This window comes from Temnothorax longispinosus, chromosome 6 (assembly GCF_030848805.1).
Source record: "Temnothorax longispinosus isolate EJ_2023e chromosome 6, Tlon_JGU_v1, whole genome shotgun sequence".
Classification (NCBI taxonomy): domain Eukaryota; kingdom Metazoa; phylum Arthropoda; class Insecta; order Hymenoptera; family Formicidae; genus Temnothorax; species Temnothorax longispinosus.
This window is the reverse complement of record NC_092363.1, coordinates 22,170,829-22,188,015: the sequence shown is the minus strand read 5'-3', so window position 1 is coordinate 22,188,015 and position 17,187 is coordinate 22,170,829. Positions and strand designations below refer to the sequence as shown.

The 17,187-nt window shown below is 35.6% G+C and overlaps 4 protein-coding genes across 5 annotated transcripts; 2 read left to right on the top strand and 2 right to left on the bottom strand.

The window, feature by feature from the left end:
• Positions 1-106: 106 nt before the first annotated feature.
• LOC139815257 (uncharacterized) lies at positions 107-6,579 on the bottom strand. Of its 2 annotated transcripts, XM_071782043.1 has the most exons (13): positions 6,104-6,579; positions 3,558-3,788; positions 3,284-3,445; positions 3,008-3,193; positions 2,719-2,923; positions 2,595-2,634; positions 2,265-2,506; positions 1,952-2,132; positions 1,607-1,844; positions 1,361-1,501; positions 1,095-1,217; positions 710-868; positions 107-632 (listed from the first exon to the last, which is right to left on the bottom strand). In XM_071782043.1, exons 2-13 carry the CDS (start codon positions 3,777-3,779, stop codon positions 423-425), a joined length of 2,109 nt encoding a protein of 702 aa, XP_071638144.1. In that variant the 5' UTR covers positions 3,780-3,788; positions 6,104-6,579; the 3' UTR covers positions 107-422. The 2 variants fall into 2 exon arrangements, with proteins under 2 accessions (XP_071638144.1, XP_071638143.1); XM_071782042.1 differs by having other exon boundaries at positions 2,595-2,923; positions 6,104-6,577.
• A 435-nt stretch (positions 6,580-7,014) lies between these two features.
• Positions 7,015-11,121, top strand: LOC139815258 (glycerol kinase 3). Its single transcript, XM_071782044.1, has 11 exons — positions 7,015-7,822; positions 7,881-8,039; positions 8,433-8,691; positions 8,791-9,008; positions 9,090-9,302; positions 9,452-9,562; positions 9,662-9,918; positions 9,995-10,200; positions 10,294-10,431; positions 10,525-10,602; positions 10,685-11,121. The coding sequence occupies exons 2-11, from the start codon at positions 7,959-7,961 to the stop codon at positions 10,780-10,782; spliced, it is 1,659 nt and encodes a 552-aa protein (XP_071638145.1). The 5' UTR covers positions 7,015-7,822; positions 7,881-7,958; the 3' UTR covers positions 10,783-11,121.
• Positions 11,104-13,023, bottom strand: LOC139815455 (testis-specific serine/threonine-protein kinase 3). Its single transcript, XM_071782383.1, has 6 exons — positions 12,856-13,023; positions 12,591-12,760; positions 12,286-12,435; positions 11,855-12,128; positions 11,346-11,522; positions 11,104-11,265 (listed from the first exon to the last, which is right to left on the bottom strand). Exons 1-6 carry the CDS (start codon positions 13,021-13,023, stop codon positions 11,104-11,106), a joined length of 1,101 nt encoding a protein of 366 aa, XP_071638484.1.
• LOC139815264 (uncharacterized) lies at positions 11,743-17,168 on the top strand. Its single transcript, XM_071782051.1, has 4 exons — positions 11,743-14,052; positions 14,384-14,547; positions 15,145-15,392; positions 16,037-17,168. The coding sequence occupies exons 1-4, from the start codon at positions 13,926-13,928 to the stop codon at positions 16,113-16,115; spliced, it is 618 nt and encodes a 205-aa protein (XP_071638152.1). The 5' UTR covers positions 11,743-13,925; the 3' UTR covers positions 16,116-17,168.
• Positions 17,169-17,187: the final 19 nt, after the last annotated feature.

Below are 17,187 nucleotides of genomic sequence, written 5' to 3'. Positions count from 1 at the left end.
AAAATATAAATGCGTTTTAGTAATATGTTCTTCAGTAAATCACACATACAAAAATTATCATTAAAATTAATCTTATAACACTGGACATTGAATTGTATGGTAATGATTAATATGAATTAGACTGTAATTTATTAGATTATAATGAATTTGACATTCAACTTTCACATAAATTTAATTAATTTTATCGCAGCCAAAATAGTATATAATCTTTATTTTAAATGATGAATTTTTTATATAGAAATTCATCATAAGAACATTACAGCAATAATTCAATAATTGAGGCAAGGCTTAAATTATCTAATATTCTAAACTGTTCTAACACATAAATGTCGTCTGACTCATATATGTCATTATTGGTACATACTTATTCCAGTCATACTTCCAATCGTAGTAAATTACACAGCATATTGATAGTAAAAAATTCAAGTATTTTGTACTAAGCTCAACCAGCTTCTGCCTTCTTCATCTACAGAAGTCGGAAATCTGATCTGCACTAATCGCACGTTCTTGTTCTCTCCTGAAGCTGGTACAACTATCGTCTCGCCTTCATCATTCTCGTTAAAAGCGTATACCGTTTCTACTTGATTAATATCGGGTTTATTTTCTACAATTTCAGTTTTCACAAACTCCATCTATAAAACAAAATGTAGCGTTTAATGCAATAAATTTATTTCGTAGCAAACTTCTAAAAAAAATTATATTATTTTACTTGATTTTCGACGACAAGATGGTCGACTTCGGCGCTTACAACTTCTTCTGCCGGAATATTTAACACAACATCCTCTTCATTATATATCTGATCTTCCCCTTCTTGTTGTATAATCACATGATCTTTCAGTTCGGTCACATATAACCCAGTTTCGTCCAGCTGAATAAGTAACAATATATATATAATATTTACATAATAAAACTTCGCACGTTGTGCGAATATATATTCCACGATATTGTACATTGTGTGCAATAAAACAACCGTTCTTAAATCAAGAATAAATGTACTACGAATATTATTGTACATTTTTCATTTATGAGGATATAATTGTATAAAAATATATATCATTTATACACACGTTATATCTCTTACACAAAAAAATTACCTGTTGTTGATTCTCAACTTCTTCCATCAACAGTTCGCCATTATTATTGGGAATAGTTATTACTTGATCGTCTTCCGTTGTCAGTCGCGGTTGATTCACTACTATGGTATCATTTAAGTGACCCTAAATAATGAATAATATTCTAAATGTCAAGCTATAACGTGTTACAATACATAATAATAATCTACCGTACCATGACTATGGAATAACATGTAACAAAAGTAGAAAGAGTTTGCTAAAGCTCAAAACGTTTTCTCATATATTACCTGAGTTTGCATGTGTGCATAAAGTAATGGTTTTCTCATAAAGCCCATGCCACACACTAAACATTCATACGGTTTTTTATCGCTATGTATAAATCTATGAGCGTTTCTGTTATCTCTGCTGTTAAATGCTTTGCCACAGACCTGAAACCGAGCGCATCTATGAGAAATGCAAATTAAACGTAAGAATAAAAACGACCGGATGAGAAACAATTAGAGAAAACGTTTTGATCATTTTAAAGCACATACCTCACAAAGATATGGTTTCTCGCCTGTATGTATACGTCTGTGCTTCTTGAAATGCTCAGGATAGACAAACGTAGCTGTACATACTTCACATTTATACGGCCTTTCGCCAGTATGCGCCGCTTTTATATGATAATCCAATAATCTTCTTCTTTTGAAACCTTTTCCACACTCCTCACACTTGTAACGTTTGTCGTTATAATGCGTCGCCCGCTTATGGGATTGTAGATTCGATCTCTGACTGCAAATAATAGTAGTGATATTAATCGCGTTTGCGAACAATTAATTTAAGCATAGAGAATTTCTGTGTAACCCTCTAATTTTTCTGTTACTCACCTAAATACTCACCTAAATGTTGCTCCACAAAACTCGCATTGATAAGGTTTTTCACCTGTGTGAGTTCTCTCATGATCACGTATTTCTGCTTTACGTGCAAACGCTTTGCTACATATTTTGCACATGTAGGGTTTATATCCGGTATGTACTATGTTATGTACCTCTAAATTGTGAGATGAGGTAAAAGCCTTCCCTTTAAATTTAAAAAAGATGATTGTTAAAAAGCGAATGAGATGTTAACATAAAAGGGATAACTATTGAATTGGTACAAGAAGTATCAAAAATATTAAATATTAATATTATATGAAATATATATAAATCTTACCACACTGATGGCATATATATTCCTTTATCCCATTATGCGTCCGTTCATGTTGAGTCAAATTTTGCTGGCTTAAAAACGTTTTATTACATCGAGTGCACTCGAATGGACGAGGTCGTACTTCATGTGTTTTTACGTGTGCTTTATACGTATACTTGGATGCGAAGTCCTTGTTACAAGTCTCGCACACGTATGGGCGAACACCCGTGTGTGTGTTCATATGTTCCTCTAATAAATTTTTGGAACTAAATCGAAGAAAAAATATACATATTATCTCTCTCTTTCTACTTTATTTATATTTTATAGTTTTATATTGGTTTCACGATACTATACTTGTATTTTTTCCCACACGTCACGCAGGACCATGATTTCACTTGGGGATAATGTATCCTTTTATGAATTCGGAATAGTCGCAGATTACTAAATATTCTATTACATATCTCGCATTGAAAGTCACCTTCCTCCTTCGCGACGTGATCGTCGAGATGCATGGAGAGTTCGTTTCTCTTTCTAAAATCCTGTCCACATACGTCGCAAATATACAAACGAATATCGTGCACCTCTTTCATGTGCACTACAATGACTTTAGGATCTCCCGTGAATCTCTCCTCGTCGTTTGGACACAAGCAGCAGGTGTACGAAGATTCATCTTTAAATACAATCTGAAAAAACGTCATAACATAATCCATATACCATAATTATTTATAATTTATGTTGCGAGAATAAGAATTCTTCCGCGTACGTACATTTTCCTGAGGGCGATGTACTTTAACTTTGCTCTTCTTCGATTTCTTTTTGCCATCAGAACTATTTGTTTCGTCCGCTTCTTCAACCGTGAATTCTTCTGATTCTACAAGCAGTTCTTGTTCTCCCTCCTCTTGTGTCTCTGTATCGTCCTCTGGTGCATAATCTTTATCTTCTTCTTGCACTTCCTATAAATATTACAAATATAGTTATATGCTACTAAACTATAACTGATAAATAATTAATTGATTTTGAATCAAGCTTTACGTGAATCTTACCTCTATTGTGTGTTGACTTTCCGTATTATCAGTATAATCATGATCGTTATAATCTTCTTCATTTTGAAGTATGTCACATAATTTTTTAACTTCAATTGTCTTCTTATAATTGTTACATAACTCCATTTTGACTTCAGTTAATTTACTTTCAAGTTCGTCCACCTAAAATCGTAAAAAAAAAAGGAAAATGTAATTTTCGACCAATTCGATAAATTTTTGATCGAGGAAATTGCAAAATCGCGCGAAAAATCGCCGATTAACGTAATTGCTTTACCTCATTGAACAGCTTAAAACATTTTTTACAAATGACGTGGGAATGCGCAGATTCTTCATTGATATCGATTTCTAAAACAGCTGATATAACATCCACCAGTGATCTCTCACTTGCAGTGCAACTGGAATCATCAAAGATGCGAATACTGTTTCGAGTGGATACTCCAATTTTACTGTCGCACACTAAGCATTGTATGGAATCTTTATCGGAGTCAGCCATCATCTTTTACCGCTGCAATTGATATATTTTATTGTTAGTGATACTAGATGTGAAGATATGTAATTTGTAAGTTTTATTCTGCCTGCCTATTAACGAAACTTTCAGATATTTTGTAGTCAGAATAATAATTTATTTTCAAGACTCATTTCTTAAATATATACGAGCCTCTTAGAAGTCACACTGATCAACTTTGTTTTATTCCTTAACTTTAGCAGAGGACACGATTAGATTATAATTTTTTCAATTTTCTCTACTTTTTATCTCGTGGAGTTTATCAATTTGACTTCTGAGAGGCTTCTTATGTATGAATCTATTCATTATGTCTCAGTAAACAAAATATTAGCAGTCTGCCAAGTAGATTCGAATGTTGTGATAAATTACACAGGCCAACAAAAAAAGAAAAGTTGTCTGCGCCATGGACTAGAGTGACTAGACCATTGTATTCCCATGTATTTTCGCCTGCTGAAACCGAATATGACCTCAGTTTTGCCCCTACACGTCAGGATTTTTTTCTACAGCCAAAAACAAGATGTTTTGCTCACCTTGTTTTTGTAGGGGCAAAAATGAGGTCATCATATTCGGTTTTAGCAGGCGAAAATACATGGGAATACCATGGTCTAGTTAGTCCATGGCGCAGACAACTTTTCTTTTTTTGTTGGCCTGTGTTATAAACTCATGTTGTAAAATCTAGTTACTGTTCCATTTGTACATATACATATACTTATTCATTATACGGGCGCCACTTCCGATCGTTAGCTTCAATTACCTTGATCTTGACATAATACGTGTTGTGGTCATGATTCTAGTTTTATTTCGTATACAATTCATTACGTTAAAATGGTATCATCGTACGATTCGCGTGGAAAATTAGAAATCCATGTGGAACCACATGTCATTAAGAATAATAACTGTATTTTCAACTAGAAGAAAATTAAAAGTGGCGTATAATAAATAAATATCATATATAATGCAGAAGCGGAATACATCATTTACAAATGGTTACAAAATAGCAGATTCTGCTCTGTTTTTACAATCAAAATCTGCCATCATATTCCGTTAACAGATTTATATTTCTATTAGCGTTCTGCGGACAAAGCCTGCGCACGTTTATTCCCCTGGTAACACAATCTGATAATTCAGATACGTCCCAAGAAGTGCGCAAGAAAACAGTCCAAAATTGCGACAGAAGTGCATAATATCTGTGATTGAACGAGTATATACTTACTGTACTATTGCAGCAGTCTGCTGTAAGAAGCTACTGTGAAATTTTATATATAAAAACTGTCGCACGTCTTGCGCACTTCTGTCGCAATTTTGGACTGTTTTCTTGTGCACTTCTTCGGGACGTATCTGAACAATCAGATTGTGTTACCAGGAGAGTCACATTTCATGAGCTATTGGGAGTAAACAAACGCAGGCATAATGCGCCAACACTTGGCAAAATCTGTTTTTAACAGATCCCAGCAAACGCCAACCAACAGTATCATTATATCAATATATCATCATTTCCTACAATTAACTTTTATGTACATATGTTGTATAAACACTTATATAATTATAATATTGTATAATGTCATCGTTGGTTGGCGTTTGCTGAGATTTTACTGAAAATAAAATCATACATTTTTTTCTACATATCCTGACCCGTTATCGCGATTAGACATTGAAAAGAGCTTTCGACATGTTAGACATGTATAATCGCGCCAACCGTTTTTTTAATGCGAGTCATAAGCGTGTACGGTCATCCGAAGCGCCGGGCGTCGTTTGTCCTTTCCTTGTCGACGCGTCGCGCAAGACGTCGACGTCCACCCGCCTACCCGCGTCGCGATTTCAGTAAAAATACAAGTTGTATTTCCGCGTTTGCGATCTCGTGACGTGAAAATCGGATAAAATGAATACGGATAAAAGCCGAAATCGAACGGTCGCCAAGTTCAAGGCGTTGAGCCGCGCTGCGGGAAGACGCCACTCCGCCACTCGCCAGTGCGACTCGACGCGCTCGAAAGCTCGCGGTCGCGGGCGTCGCGGCGCGCATTCGACGCGGAAGCGCGGAACACGGGGCCGTCCGTGTTCTCTCCCGCCATGTCCGCGTCGAACGCGACCCTCGCCGACGAGACTCGGAACGCGGGGGTCCCGGATACGTCGCCGGGCGACGGGACGCCGCTCAGAAAATCGTCCGAGGACGCACGACGCACATGATTCCACGTCGAGCGGATCCTGCTCGACGCTCGGCGGCCGAAATCGAGAGAACGCGCGCGGCAAGCGTGGCGAGCGGTAACGGCGGTGTCGGACGCGACGATAACAAGACGCAAAAAGTTGCCAGCACTGACTTGAAATTTTCATTCCCCGGTGCGGACGATTGGCAGCGAGATGGAGAACAGCAGCCGAGCGGTGCCCTGACGACAGTGACGACGGCGTTGAGGCCCCGTGTGACGGCCCGGGTCAGCAGGTCGGGCGACGGGCGCCGTTGCGACGCCAAAGGAATCCTGAAAATGGCGACGTAATCGGTATCCGCGCGTTTTTACTACCTGGCGAGTGGCGGCTGTCTGGGACGGAAAGGATCCTGGCATATTACGTCGTCGCGTAGGGGGACGGGCGAGCGCCACGCGCGCCATCTGCTATGGCGACGCCGTCGTCTGCCGTCATGTTGCCGCCGTGCCGGGTGCGGCGAACGATCCACGCGTCCGTGATCGTTCAACTGGAAAACGCGCGTCGTGAAAATCGTCTACTTTTCTTCCGCTGAAAAATGATGTTCCTTTCTTCCACAGAGAAAATGACTGATGATTGAAAATAATTCCCTTTCCTCGCCGATATATATTGAGCTATTTTTTTGTTGAAATCTTAAGGCGGTTCTCATTAAATTCCAATCGAATGATGTCTATATTTATCAATGGGTGCGTTCAGCCGATACTCCGCTAGCCTAGCAATCGTGAGCAGTCGCTCGTTTTCGCTCGTTTCCTCTCCTTTGACCTAATGGATTAAAAGGAGAGGAAACGAGCGACTGCTCACGATTGCTAGGCTAGCGGAATATCGGCTGAACGCACCCAATGATTAATTTTGATCTTGATTAAACTCACTTTTTTTTATCTCTAGTTCCAAGAATTTTGTCTATTTCTATCAATGCGGGTTAACTTTAATCTTTGTTTAACTTCTGATCCCTTTCTAATTCTTTTACCATTAGAAAAAGATAAAAGTAAGTTAAACTGAGATTAAAGTTAATCTACAGTGGTAGAACGTAACATTCGAGATAGATTAAAAGTAAGTTAAAAGAGTTGATCTACATTGCAGAAATAAACAGATGAGCGAGTCCAACTCGCTGTTGGAGGTTCAGAATAGCTTATAGCGTTAATTTTTCAGCTTTGTATTTGCAAGGATCTATTCTTTAACGTTACATCTTCTTCACGTTCGCACGTTATAATAATTTTGTATAGTTTTCTCAAAATTGCGGTTGTTCATGCGACCTGCACGCGTCCGCATCATGCGCAATCATCTCGTCGAATTTAAGGCGGTTCTCAAGCAACTTTACGCGAACAGCTGAATAAAGACGATTCCAGTTTGATATTAATTGCAAATTAAGATATATTGAACAACGTAACGTTTATCAATTAACGACTCTTGATGACTGGTATACATCCACTTTGAGATAACTTAAATTATTAATTGTCGGCGCATTAAACTCGAGATTTTTCAGATTACTTCAATATATGATAACGCAATTGTTCTGCGGTCTAATAAAATACAAAACTTGAAATAAAAGAAAAACTAAATGTTTCCAAACATATTCCCGTCGTATTTTTCTCCTTAGATACAATCGCAATCATTTATTTGACTTCACGCGAGACGCGAGTCGTTTAATCATGGTCGATTTAAACAATGTCTGACGGTCAATTTAACTGCTTGGATATTGATTAATAAACCTAGTTTGACATGATTCTCCTTCGGTTACATCACAGATGTATCATCATATATTTCAGAAGGAGACAACGGATCGCTCATCGCTATTAGCGTCAGTCGTACTTTCGAGTTTCGAGGCGTCGGTGCGGTGCTAAGGGCTCAGTCACAATGAGAGGAATAAGGAATAAGATAAAGGAATAAGGAATGCCTTAACTCGGGCCAGGTTAGCGAGCACGTGTTGAAGTCGCATGACGATCGCGGTCGTGACGAGGCGACCACGCGTTCGCTCAAATGAACAAAAATGAATCGATGAGCAGATACGGGCCTCTCGTCGGCGCGATCGACGAGGGGACGAGCAGCGCGAGATTCCTGGTACGAAGAATTCTCGTCTCGCAATGTATCAATGATCATAATGAGAGATAACGCTTTGCCGCGGTTCTCGCGGCTTTACGGTTATCGCGATCGGAAGTCCGAGGATGCACGGTATACGACACTACTGTGATAAATCTGTTCGAAATATTCGTATAATTAAAATAAATTGTTGAGTTGTGTGTGTGTGTGAAGACACATTGAAAGCGGTATGTAGTTTAATTTGTAACATGGATGATGATGTTTGGTCCAAAAGAGACTTGTGACAGATCTGGTATCTTTCACTTGTCCATTCCTTCCTTCGTTATTGATCATTGATTGTTGTTATTAAAGTAATTATGACATAAGGTTGTGAGATACGTGCTTACACATTTCTTCTCCATTACAATAATACAGGTTTTTGCAGCAGACACAGCTGAGGTCTTGACGTATCATCAGGTCTCGATATCGCAGACATGCCCAAAAGAGGGATGGGTTGAACAGGACGCTTTAGAAATATTGAGGGCAGTCAGGGAATGCCTCAAGCAAACTGTATTTAACTTGAAGCAGTTGACGATAGATCCAGCTGACATAGTTGCGATTGGTATAACGAATCAGAGGGAAACTACAGTTGTGTGGGATTCCGTAACGGGAGAACCACTTTACAATGCCATAGGTAAAATTGCGTTATTATAAATGTTATGAACGGGACACTCCTCCCTAAATGGCTTGTCAATAATTGATACACGTCATTAATTTTGATAATATGTTGCAGTATGGATGGATATGAGAGCTGCATCGATTGTGGATGATATATTGAAGGATATACACAATAAAAATAAGAATTATTTGAAGCCGCTCTGCGGCTTGCCAATTAGTCCATACTTTAGTGCGTTGAAATTGAAATGGTTGTTGGAGAATGTACCTCGGGTTCAAGAAGCGTTAGCTGCCAAACGTCTCATGTTTGGCACCATCGATTCCTGGCTAATTTGGGTTTGTTCGCACAAAGCAAGTGTAATGTAAAGAAATTTTTGTAGATTGATATTTACATTAACACGCCAATTTTATAATTAGAATCTGACTGGTGGTGCCAACGGTGGTGTTCACAGTACAGATGTCACGAATGCTTCGAGAACCATGTTAATGAATATCGCGACGTTGAAGTGGGATCCTACTCTATTGTCATTTTTTAAGATACCTCCTGAAATTTTACCTCAAATACGGAGCTCCTCTGAGATTTATGGCTATATACAAGATGAATTGTTGCAGGGCGTTCCTATATCAGGGGTAAGCGATCCTTGTATTGTTTTATTAAGTATAACGAAGATATAATATCAAATAATATGGTATTAAAATTTAATTTTTATTAATATGACGTATTTTTCATTCTGAAATATTAATTGTGACTCAAGTATGTACAAAAATATTTGTTGCAGTGTTTAGGTGATCAACAATCAGCTTTAGTAGGTCAGATGTGTCTACAGCAAGGACAGGCGAAAAGTACTTATGGCACTGGCTGCTTTCTCCTTTATAATACTGGCACAGCTGTAAGAAAAATTTTATTATATTGTCACAACGTGTATATATTGGTACAAGTATAAACTCATTGACAAATGAATATAATTTTGTTTCTCTCATTGTTACAGATTGTTGATTCGTCTCATGGTTTATTAACGACAGTTGCTTATCAATTAGGAGCGCACGCTTCTCCAGTGTACGCTCTTGAGGGTTCTGTAGCTATCGCAGGTGCCGTTGTACAATGGTTGAAAGATAATCTTGGAATACTAACTAATATAAAAAACTGTGAAACTATTGTCGAACAAATATCCGCGGACAATCGTATTGTTTTTGTACCAGCGTTTGCTGGACTGTATGCTCCATACTGGAGAAAAGATGCGCGAAGGTAGTTAGTTTTATCAATACAATGGAATTTGACTACTTTGCGACAATGTTTAAGTCTACAAATTAACTATTTTCAGTGTCATATGTGGTATTAGTGAAGATACTACTAACGCACATATTGTAAAAGCAGCTCTGCAAGCGGTATGTTTTCAGACGAGAGACATTTTGGAAGCTATGAAGGAGGATACTGGTTTGGTGCTGTCAAAACTGTTGGTTGACGGTGCAATGATCAATAATGATTTGTTGATGCAAATGCAAGCTGATATCTGTGGTATTCCAGTAGGTAGGTAAAATATTTCTTCCAATAGCTTACATACATATTGTTAGATTAAAAGTTAACAAATTAAATGAGCACGCATAATTTTATATGTTAAAGTTAGACCATTAATGTGTGAAACTACTGCACTTGGAGTTGCAATTGCTGCGGGTAGCGCGGAAGGAATACGGAAATGGGATGTGAAGATTGACGCTGCTGTTCCCAGTGATATCTTTTTCCCATCAATAACTGAGAATGGTGATTATCTTACAATAATCATACTTTATTACAAAAAATACAAATTTTATGGCATTGTACGGAGAGATTAATTAACTAATATATTAATTTCAGAACGTGATATTTTATATTCTCAGTGGAAAATAGGTATTGATAGAAGTTTAGGTTGGGAGCCACTCCCAGAAGCAAGTGGTAACTATTAATAATGATTCATTATTAATGAATATGAAACTGTTATACGAATAAATTTAAATTGCAGATATTTCTGTTGCAGATGACACAGAGGATATACATAAAGCGACTGCGCCCGGTGTATTTATAATTGGAACCATAATACTGCTTATGGTTGCTAAGTATAGATCTACTTTATAATAAGTTTGTATATGCAGTACCATGTACTGTATATTGCATTTAGACAAAATCTGGTCATTTCAACAGAAAATATGTCTACCAAGTATGATGCATTGCTTTATTATTTGTATTATAGTATCTAATATTTATGGATTGAAAAACAGTCAAGAATAAAAAGTGCCATAATATCATAAAATAATTACTAGATTGTTATACATAGTATATATTAATAAGAACTATTAGGAAATTACTGCTTTTTTTTATATCTTTAATCTGTTAATTATTTAACATTCTGTTTGACTACTTTATTTTACAATGTTACTTTGTGATATTACATGAGCTTTATGGTTTTGCGTTTAAGTCAGTCTTTTTGATTCCTGTGTTATCTTCGTCAACAACATCTTTCGATCTCTCATTCCCTTGAAAAATTGCAGGATCAATGGATACTACGCATTCGTCAAATACTTTGGATTCTTTAGTTGCAGGTATTGTAGATAATGCTCCCTGTAATAACATAAAAGGTGATAAAGCGCAAAAATTCTTCAGGCACACACATAAACTTGGGTGCATTGATTAACTCTTACAATAAATCTGTCGCTGATCGATGTTTGAGCGACAACAGATGTCTCGAGCCAAGCGTCGCTTTTTATATTATTGATGCGTAATCGTGCGTATTGAGGTACTAATATACGGGTAATGAGAGAACGACACGACTGAGATACTTTAGGACGTTTAGGAAACACCACTCTGTTTTGTATTTGCTGAGTAAGGAGAGAGAGGAATGGATTGCATTAGAAAATAACAGCACAAAAGGCGTAGTCGTTTGCATGGAACGTATGTAGAAAATAGTAATTTTTTAACTGGTACTTTCATGTTCAGTAAAGATTATTATTATTCTCTACTTTATATATATATATATATATATATATATATATATATATATATATATTAATATTTAAATTTTTTATGATCTGTTATTGACCTAAAAAAAAAAATAATTTTTATAAATTGAGCATGGAAGAAGAATATGCGAAAGATTGGTCTCGACCTCAGTATACATTGAGTATACTGGTCTTGGCATATACCTGGATACCTTTAGCAGATGTGCGTAATTTGTATCGTCAAACGGCAGCTGACCGTAAACCATAGCATAAAGCACCACGCCCATGGACCATATGTCGGCGAGTTGAGGCTGATAAGGGATTCCTCGTAGAATTTCAGGCGATGCATAGGCATAACTGCCGCAGTAAGTTGTACTGAGAGGCCACTCGCCGTTCTTCGATTTCATTTGCCCACGCGCGAATCCAAAGTCAGACAATTTAACATTGAAGCGATAATCCATGAGCAGATTCTCGCACTTTACATCTCTGCAAGAGTTTTCATCAGAGTTATATTAAAATTATTGCTCTGAACAATCTTTATTCAGATCTCTCGAGATCGTAACTTTACTATGTCTTTCAACAAGCTTTAAAATCTTCATTCTCTTTAAAAATTTTCATTTACGATGATTGTATTTTTCTTTACCTGTGCACTATGCCGTGCTCGTGACAATAATCGATGGCATCCAAAAGCTGCCGGAACCATCTACGGCTACGTAACTCGTCGATATAAGTATCGCGTCGTATAACGTCGAGCAAGCTGCCATTTTGCGCAAATTCCATAATAATGTACACCCTGGAAAAACAAGCGATTTGAAAGAAATTGAAAGAGCATTCGTATAACAGAATTTCATGGGATGAATTTCCATCTCAATCGCTTCAAATACACTTATTTCTACGCTGATCTGCCTACAGATGTTATTCAAGGATTAATCTGGAAGATGAACCAACCGATGTGTGGTTTCTATCGCCTGCAGAAAGTGAATGAGATTTGGATGTTTTAAGCCTTTGACCACCTCGATCTCGCGAGGTAGGAATTTCGTGAGGTATTCTCCGGGCGCCTGGAACTTCGAGACTATCTTCACCGCCACTTGGCAATCATGCCGATCAGACTTCGCGATCTGTGCACGAGAGCATGGAACAAAAGTTTAGAATTAAAAAAGAAAATGGCATTAGAGAGGAAAGGAAAAGAAAAGGAAATGCGATGGATGCTCACTTTGACGGTGGCATATGATCCGGCACCTATAGTCTTCCCAAGCGCGTAACCATGCGATTCAAGCACCGTCAATTTCTTATCCGATTTTTCACCGTTCTTTTCATCTGTCAATCTCATGCCAGCCAGTTGCTCTTTCGACGTACACTTTATTATTGGTTCCGTTGCCATTTCCGGCGAAAATTAGACTTTCGGCTGCAAGAAGGAAGTTTAAAATAAGCTACAAATTAACAGAATTCTCCGCACTGAGAGAAAAATCCGAGTTTAAATGATATCCGGATATCATTGATCGGACATTATTCCTTGATCGGCTTTTTATAATTCTGATTGAATGGATCGGTAATATCTATTTGTTGCCTTTTGAAAGAATTGTCCGATTTTTTCTCTCAGTGCGAAGATAATGCTCAATTCCAGTTTTACAAAAACCAGTTATCATTTATTGGAATTTATCGCGCTCGACTTTTCCAGAATGACTAATTACGATAATAGCATAAGTAATGTATAATGCTTTTCTGTAATTAGCATGGCGAGCAGAAGTTAATCCCTATTTTACAATGGGTTATTACCTTGACAATTTCTTCATATTACTTCAAATAAATGTCTATGCAATGGAAAAGTCATTTTATCTGTTTCATTGAACATACATACGTTTTTATTTGTTGAACATGAAAATTTTTAATTTATATTTGGCATCTGTGAACGGGAATTTTAAATTTTTAGCCTTTTTTTTAGGTGGAGGGCATGTGACAACTGAAGTGTGAAAGTTGTTGAAAATCGAAATTTACGATAAAATCGATAATGAAATCAAATAGATTCGAAACCGAAGGAGAATACATATATACACACATACATTAAACCGAATGTTCCGAGCAATCTATTTGTCTTTGAACCGGGTCCGTCCAAGTATATCAAAATATTTTCTTTCAGTCTCGAAGATTATTAGACTATATAACGCAGTACTATATAAAGCAGTATTAAGTGAATTGTGACGACATAAAGAGGGAAACTCGGAAAATTTCTCGCATTAATGCTGCAAGTGTTCAAGAACAATTGTTTAATAAATTAAATCAGAAATGGAAGCATACGAAATGGACGATTTGAACCCTAGCATACGCATGCAATCGATGTTCTCTCATTCGATAGATATGGAAAGTAATGATATTATTGCCTTTACATCTATATGCCGACATTGTAACGAAGGTATGCATATTCGTTTTATAAAATTAAGAAAAGACATCTATGAATCTTTGTTTATTTTGAGGATTTTGATAAGATTGCATTTTTGAACTTATATGATTTGTACAACGGTGTGGCACAACACTCACAAGTCAAAGATTTCGTACACATATTTCTGCAAAATAGATATTGAAAAAAAAATTCAAACGCTCTAATGACGCGAAATTATTACCAAGTGTATTGTATGTAGGTACAACTATTATTTGTCAAGTAGCTGAAGTAAATAAATTCTATTCTATTCTACTTATGAAGTATTGCAAATCAAAATGTATGTATAAATTTGCTTATGCTCTAGATGACAGTAAGGGGAAACTCATACGTCCATGTGAATGCACCGGTGACCGGGAATTTATGCATATTCATTGTTTAGAATATACGTCAAACCTCAGAAAGCAATCTCATTGCACACATTGTAATGTTGCCTTTCCATTAGAAGTAAAGTACAAATCATTAATACAGGTAATCCATATGAAGGGATTGACAATCGCAAAGTGCTCGTCGAAAATAAAATCAAATTTGGGAGAGAGAAGGAAAGAAAAGAATTTCTATATCTTATAGCAAAATAGATTATTACTTTACAATTTAAAAAATGTATTTTGCGAGAAATCGATATACGTTATTAAGTAAAAATGAGATCATCAGTGTCATACTTGAAGTCCAATACATAAACATGCATGTTAAATACATATATCAAAACAATAAAACTTTTAATAGAGATATATAACAGAAGACATTGTTTTTTTATAAGCAATCTATCATGACAATACTTATTCAATTCTTTGAACAATTTATAATTTTAGCGTGCCTATAAGGGTTGCGGTCCACTTGACGCTACAAGAATGCTTCGAAGCATTTGTAGCGTCAAGTGGACCGCAGCCAAGAGCGTAAGAAAACAGATAAAATGGTGATAGGATGTTAATTTAATGGTGATGGGGTGTCAGCAATGTTTTAGAATTTAAGCGCTCAATTTTAATTATCGAATTAACTGTTAATGATTTTATCAGAAGGAATATTTCATTAATATATATTTTTTATATGATGTTGATTTTTTGGCAGATATGCAGAAATAGCAGAGAGATGTGTGACATGTTTCGAGCAGTCTGTTATTCTCTTTTTATAGTACTTGGTACACTAACATATAACGCGTGTATGATTTTTATAATCGTACGTCACTTTATGTTGGCCTTGACTAATAATTCATGGATCAAAGGCATCTTGAACTTCGGGAGCATTATAGTTATAGGAGTTCTTATAGGTTTACACATACCGTACGAGCTGGAGTTACTGCAGCGCGCGTATGCCACGTACGTTCGAATAAATAATTATATTATTTAACTTTTTACATTCAGACTTCTATTTATTGACATATGTATATGAATAATTAAATACCAACATATATATGTGTACAATATATATATAACTGATATACATCGATTATCTCGTAATTCGTTAATTATCTTTATTTTTTTATGACAATTATCTGATTCTTTATGATCTTCTCAGCAAAAAGATTCAAGTCTCACAATCAGATTATCGTCTCAATCGATCATAAGCAACTGGCAAAAATATGAATGTGATAAAATAAATTCTAAAGAGAAGAATTGTGTTTATTTTCATTTAACGTCAGACTTATCTTTATAGTAATATATAGTAATTAAACTTAATTTTAAAAATATACAATAATTTAAAACTAAATAAATGATTTTGATATTTTTGCTAAGGAAAGATCAACTCTAAATTGATTAATTCGCAGATAAGTCGATAGTATACATGCACTCTGTAATATGTATATACATATTATCATAATAAAGTTATATATTTATCAAATATTAAAAGCATTCCAATGGCGATTGAAAAAACATTAAGACGTTTTAACAATAATAATTTATAGTAACATTTACAAAACATAATGAACTAAATTTTCTATTTTATTTTTTGTCTGTTTCAGCTTTCGTCGTGCTCGTGCGCGGTGGCTTGCAGTCAATACAGAAAGGAAAGTGATAAAAAGTTTTATTCATGAAGTCTGACTTTTATTTAAAGGTGACCCTCGGTTGTCACACGGGGTCAAAGTGACCCTAGACTATTTTTTTTTATTTTTATTAAAGTAAAATATCTTGAGTATTATGCAAAATTTTGACCAAAAACCATTGAAAAATGAATTTTTTGAACATGATGCCACTCAAAAAATTTATTTTTTATAATGAGACTACATTGTACAATGTTTAAACTTGATTCTAGAATTCTTTGCGATTCACATAAACTGTTAGTTTTTGAACAGTAGCTGCTTGAAAATTATTGGTTGGGGTCAAATTGATAATATAAGTGATAAACGTATTGGAGAAAAAGAGGTGCGACAACCGAGAGTTAATAAATGATAAATAAAATTTTGTATCATTTAGCGTATATATCATACTATGACGTTATATAATGTTAAATAATATAATCATTATAACAAAAGTATGTAACATATAACAAAAGTGTATAATACAATTGTATGACAATGTTATAATAACCATTATAACAAAATTATAATAATACTAATTGTATTATAATAATACGAGTTATAACAAAGTTATGTGATGCAAGTTATTGTAACAGAACTATAGAAAATTGATGAAATTCTCGTGAAAGACATATTATAATTTTTACGGTAGATCAAGAAGCTACCTTATTTATTCTTATGTTTTCAGAAATATGAAAGCAATGTATAAAAAAAATTCTATTTATAAAATTTCTCTTCTTGCCTCAACACGCGAAGGAGGAAAATTGCTCAAACTAATATTTCTAGAAATATATATAGAATACAATTGATTTACAAAGTTTCTTCCTGCGTGTGGTCGTAGAGAGAAACTGCATCATTTTAAACATTTGACGAATATATACGTATATGTATGTGTAACCATTTACTTTCTAAATTTAATAACAACAATTGTAGTAAACAAAAGCATTATTTATGCTTGTAAAGAGAATAATAAATACGTTCAAGCTTGTTTGCAATGGCAGTGTCTGCAGTTTCAATTTTCTCATCTCTTACCTGATTATATTCTCCTGATACTTTTTACTTATCGGAAAGATATACGTGCGTATACATACATGAAG

Coding starts and splice junctions, on each gene's coding strand:
- LOC139815258 (XM_071782044.1), top strand. CDS start 7,959: ATGAACAAAAATGAATCGATGAGCAGATACGGGCCTCTCGTCGGCGCG. Junction 8,692..8,790: donor ACCACTTTACAATGCCATAG/GTAAAATTGCGT, acceptor AATATGTTGCAG/TATGGATGGATATGAGAGCT. Junction 9,303..9,451: donor AGGGCGTTCCTATATCAGGG/GTAAGCGATCCT, acceptor TATTTGTTGCAG/TGTTTAGGTGATCAACAATC.
- LOC139815257 (XM_071782042.1), bottom strand. CDS start 3,779: ATGATGGCTGACTCCGATAAAGATTCCATACAATGCTTAGTGTGCGAC. Junction 2,507..2,594: donor ACGTGTGGGAAAAAATACAA/GTATAGTATCGT, acceptor TCTTCGATTTAG/TTCCAAAAATTTATTAGAGG. Junction 2,133..2,264: donor ATATATATGCCATCAGTGTG/GTAAGATTTATA, acceptor TTAAATTTAAAG/GGAAGGCTTTTACCTCATCT.
- LOC139815264 (XM_071782051.1), top strand. CDS start 13,926: ATGGAAGCATACGAAATGGACGATTTGAACCCTAGCATACGCATGCAA. Junction 14,548..15,144: donor AGTACAAATCATTAATACAG/GTAATCCATATG, acceptor ATTTTTTGGCAG/ATATGCAGAAATAGCAGAGA. Junction 15,393..16,036: donor CTGCAGCGCGCGTATGCCAC/GTACGTTCGAAT, acceptor TGTCTGTTTCAG/CTTTCGTCGTGCTCGTGCGC.
- LOC139815455 (XM_071782383.1), bottom strand. CDS start 13,023: ATGGCAACGGAACCAATAATAAAGTGTACGTCGAAAGAGCAACTGGCT. Junction 12,436..12,590: donor GCGATAGAAACCACACATCG/GTTGGTTCATCT, acceptor TTGTTTTTCCAG/GGTGTACATTATTATGGAAT. Junction 11,523..11,854: donor ATTACGCACATCTGCTAAAG/GTATCCAGGTAT, acceptor CTCCTTACTCAG/CAAATACAAAACAGAGTGGT.